Below are 4,749 nucleotides of genomic sequence, written 5' to 3'. Positions count from 1 at the left end.
TCTTTCCCTCTCCCCAACCTTAGAGGACAAGATTCCACTCAGTGAATCTCACAGGGAAAACCTGGGACCCAAGGAGAGGGCAAGGCCTTTGGAGACGGTGCGGAGTGCTGGGTGCGGACCCTTCTGATGCCAGTGCCGGGGTGGGGTGGGCAGGCAAGGAAGGTCTAGGCGGCTCACCGCTTTCAATGCCAAACTGAACCCGGCGGTCCACGTCGTCTGCCCAGACGGCCACTGGAGGCTCGCGGTACAGCAAGGGGAAGACTCCTCGGCAGAGGTGGACCTGGCGGGCAGCCTGGGCAGAGCGAGTGACTGCGATGACAGCTGCCCGGGGCCGGTACCGAGACAGAAGCTGGGCCGAGCTGGAGGATGCAGGAAGGTCAGTCCAGAACAGCAAAAGGGTGTGGAATTGGGAAACAAAAGTTTGGGTTCTGGTTACATGCCAGGTACGCATGTGTGTGTACCCCAAATACTGATGGGATGCAGAAGTGGAAGGAAAAGGATTGTGGTGTGGCCACACTCCATGGGGGATGGCGTTTTCTCTCTCTGGACAGTGCATGTGCCCTCTGGCAATGAAAAAGAAAGCGTTTGGGGGCTAGTAGGTGGTGTGGTGGGTAAGGCACTGGACTCTCGCATGGCCGACTATGGGTTTAGGTCCACGCCTGGGAGCTTGAAAATCACACCAAGCGTGTGTGCGTGCATGCCCAAAACCCCAAGAGGAGAATGGAAGAGAAGGGACTGTGGCCTGGCCATCCCTCGCTTTCTGTCTCTATGTCTCTCTCTGTCTGTCTGGCAAGCGCATGCGCCCTATAGCGAAAACCTCTAAAAAAAAAAACTAAAAAAAAAAAAAAAGATTTGGGTTCCAATTCCAGGTGTCACCAACAGATTGTGTGAACCTGGGTGGTCACTTCTCTGGGCCTTGGTTTTCTCACCTGTAAAGTGAGTGTAAAGATGCCTGCCCTCCCTTACCATACAAGGAAGGCATGAGACAACAAGGAAAAGCAAAGGAGAGAACAGTGAGAACCTCTGTAAGAACTACGAACCCCTTTTGAGAATGTACATGTATGTACTTAATTTACACTTAGGACTTAATCTTTTTTAAAGAATTCATTTTATTTGTCTATTCATTTTAAGAATTATTTTATTTTGCTTTATTTATTTATTTATTTATTTACTCATTTTGACTTTCATCAGTGAAGGACAGAGTGAGAGAGGGAGAGAGAAGGAAAGTGAGAAAGCAAGCCACCAGGTCTGGGATTCAAACTGTGGTTGGCCATGTGGGAGTCCAGCACCCTTAACCACCATGCCACCTGTCAGCACCATTCACTTATTTATTTATTTTTTAAGAGGTTTTTGCTAATAGGGTGAGTGCGCTCGTCAGAAAGACAGAGAGAGACAGAGAGACAGAAAGTGAGAAATCACCCCCCAGGGGGATGACCATACCGCAATCCCTTCTCCATTCTCTCGGGATCTTGGGTATGCACACACACACACCCCGTGTGAATTTAAGCCACTGGGTCTGAAACTCAAACCGCGGTTGACTACATGGGAGTCCAGTGACACAGCCATTATGCCAACTGCTGGTCCCCCCATTCACTTATTTTTTAATTTGACCAGAGAGAGACAGAGGGGGGAGTGATAAAGCGAACAAGCCACCAGGTCTGGGATTCAAACCATGGTCGATTATGTGGGAGTGTCCAGCACCTTAACCACCATGCCACCTGCTGGTCCTGCACTTAATATTTCGTGTTAATCTTCATGAACCCACAAGGAACAAATGATTAACTCATGATAAATACGAGGAACAGAGCAGGTGAGTTACCCAAGGTCCCCTAGCTTACGTTTCAGAGCAAATCTGAACTCAGGCCCACCAGCCCTTCTGCAACACGTCGGCACCGTAAGGCTCTGTGGGCTGGACGGGCTTGCCTCCGAGCCCCAGGACCCACATGGCCTTGAAGCCATGGCACCCAGTGATGCCACTGTCTCCCCCAGCCCCCGAGTCACCGGCACAATTCCTGGCTCACTCCGAGACCAGCCACTCCTGGCCTCTAGCCCTCACCGCAACCTCTCTTTTTACCCAGGTGACATTCTTCATTCCTGACGATGAGACAAAGCCCAGGTCTGTGGCCCATCCTGGTCTACCCAGACCCAAAGCCCTGTCTGGGCACCCCCAGTGTCCCCCTCACCGGCCAGTCGTGGTCAGCACGATGATAGCAGCGGCACAGCACTTGAAGGCAGCCTCCACGGCCCCAATGGCGGTGACTTCAGTGGGGTCACGGCTCAGGGGTGCTGCCCGGCGTAGCTCTTCAAACAGCTGCCGGTGGTACACTGCAGCCTCGGCCTCCCGGGCAATCTGCAGGCACCGGTGGGGGGAGGGAGGGGGTCAGGTTGGGCAGGGGCCTGGAGTCTAGAGGGCTTGGATCCCCTGGCCCACTCTGCACTCCTACCGCATGCTGCATCTTCACGGCCTCCACGGGGAAGTTGCCCTTGGCAGTCTCCCCGGACAGCATGATGCAGTCGGCTCCGTCCAGCACGGCATTGGCCACGTCACTCGTCTCCGCCCGTGTAGGCCGGGGCTTGGTGGTCATGCTCTCCAGCATCTGGGGGCACCGTGGATGTCAGCACTGTAGGACTCACACCTCCACTGGGGGTCCTGCCCACACTGCTTCTCTGACACCCACACTCTCTAAGTGTCCTGAAAGCCAGGGTCACACTTGCAAGCTATAATACATGGTCTGGCAGTTCGAATTCCTCATCTGAAGATGGGGGTCACTGGTTCTCTACCTAATGTTGTTTGAGGATCAAACACTGCACAGCAGAATACACTACGGCCTAAGGTGTGGGTGTTCACCCTCAGGTGTCCCCAAGACCCGCAGCTCACTCCGGACCTGTGTGGCACAGACGACCGGCTTGCCAGCCAAGTTGCAGCGGCCAATCATCATCTTCTGAGCCAGGAAAACCTTCTCCGCTGGGATCTCGATGCCCAGGTCCCCCCGGGCCACCATGATGCCATCGCTCACTTCCAGGATTTCATCAAACCTGCCAGTTAGGGGAATCAGTGCCAGGACAGAACCAGGAGACACCAGGGAGAGGCAGGAAAAAGAGGATAGGGTCGGTGAGGGGCCTAAGACCCGGCCTCACTTCTTCACGCCTTCGTGGTTTTCGATTTTGCTGATGATCTTAATGCCCTGCCCTTCCGGCCCCAGAGCAGCCCGGACGGCAACCACGTCGCTGGCTTTCCGCACAAAAGAGGCAAAGACAATGTCCACACCGTGCTCCACCCCGAAGCGCAGGTCCTTCATATCTTGCTCAGACAGACTGGGCAGGTCCACCTGGGCGCCCGGCAAGTTGACGCCCTTTCGGCTGCCTAGGACACCGCCGCTCTCCACTTTGGTCACCAGGCCCTCTGGGACTGCGGACACAGAGCGAGCCAGGGTCAGAGTTGAAGCTGAGGGCAGAGTCACCGCAGAAGGAACAGCAGGCTTGGACCGCGAAGAGATCGGGAACCACATCCCACTCTCCTCCTATATTACCGAGCGGGCACCAGATGGACGTCTGGGGAGACCACCAGCCCCCAGTCCAGCCCAACCCAGAACCAGCGCGGGAGTCTGGACACTGGGGACTCCTGGAGCGGGTGGGGAAGCACGCGCGGCCGGGGAAGGAATGGGCGCTCTACGATGTAGGGGGAGCCAAACCGCAGACAGAGCCCCGCGTCTGGGCGCGGTCAGGGCTGGAGGCGCGTCCGCACCGATTTTCTGGACCTCTAGGGAGATGAGCCCGTCGTCAATGTAGATGTGGCCCCCGACCGACACGACCCGGACGATATTGGGGTAGTCCACCCACACCGTGTTCTTGGTCCCCCGGGTCCGAAACGCCGGGTCCACAGTCACCAGCACCTGGGAACCCTTCACGAGCTCCACTTCCGACTCCGGGCCCTGGGGGCGGGGCCCCCCCCGGTGCCCCGCCCCCTGCCGCGGCCCTCCCCGCCCCTTCCGCGCCAGTGCAGGAGCCGCGCCTCTCACCCCTTGCAGGATCCCGGTGCGAATCTCCGGGCCCTTGGTGTCCAGCGCGATGGCCACCGGCCGGTAGCCGAGCGGGGAACTCGAAAAGCTCTCCACCGCCTCCCGGACGTTGGCGATGGACTCGGCGTGGTACTAGGGGCGGGAGCGGAGCGGGGGCATCAGGGAGGGTGCCCAGGACCCCAGGCACCTTCCAACCCGCCCGCCGCCCTGCCGCCGCACCCCGCACCTCATGGGAGCCGTGGGAGAAGTTGAGGCGGGCGATGTTCATCCCAGCCTTGATCATGTCCTTGAGGCGCTCCACGGAGCGAGATGCTGGCCCTGGAACGAGAGATCCCGCTCAGACAATTGTCCCCAAACCCCAGAGCAGAGCCACTGCCACCCTCGCAGAGGCCCCGGCCACAGGAGTCACAGGAGTCCGGGTACTTGGCCTTACTCCTTCCTTCTCCAGCCAAGTTCTGCCGCTGGGAGGCAACTCACGGGGTGGGAGTGGGGGTGGGAGGGTGTCTCGATAGGGGGATCCTCAGCGATACCTGAGGTAACTGGGTTGGCAAGTGATGTAAGTGCTGCAGTGTGGGGTGACCCAGGGTAGGATGGTACAGCAATGGGGTGGGGGGGAAGGGACTTTGGAGCTGAGAGACCCCATGGGCTGAGTTCTGTCTCGTGCCTGCTCTGCTGATGGGGCGCTGTGTAGCCCAGGCCATGGGCCAAACCCCAGCCTCTGTCGATCCGC

General features: G+C 57.9%; 1 protein-coding gene across 1 annotated transcript in view; it reads right to left on the bottom strand.

The window, feature by feature from the left end:
- PKLR (pyruvate kinase L/R) overlaps positions 1–4,749 on the bottom strand; it is a gene marked incomplete at its 5' end in the record, with an annotated part of 11,068 nt that overhangs the window by 818 nt on the left and 5,501 nt on the right. The window contains 8 exon segments of the mRNA XM_006153441.3: positions 178–359; positions 2,184–2,350; positions 2,445–2,597; positions 2,886–3,036; positions 3,139–3,409; positions 3,746–3,932; positions 4,020–4,151; positions 4,246–4,337. Coding sequence (XP_006153503.2) covers positions 178–359; positions 2,184–2,350; positions 2,445–2,597; positions 2,886–3,036; positions 3,139–3,409; positions 3,746–3,932; positions 4,020–4,151; positions 4,246–4,337 — 1,335 coding nt within the window.

The sequence above is a fragment of the Tupaia chinensis genome, unplaced genomic scaffold (assembly GCF_000334495.1).
Source record: "Tupaia chinensis unplaced genomic scaffold, TupChi_1.0 Scaffold000374_1, whole genome shotgun sequence".
NCBI classification, from domain to species: domain Eukaryota; kingdom Metazoa; phylum Chordata; class Mammalia; order Scandentia; family Tupaiidae; genus Tupaia; species Tupaia belangeri.
Note: the sequence above shows the minus strand (reverse complement) of the source record. Positions and strands in the feature narration are given on the sequence as shown.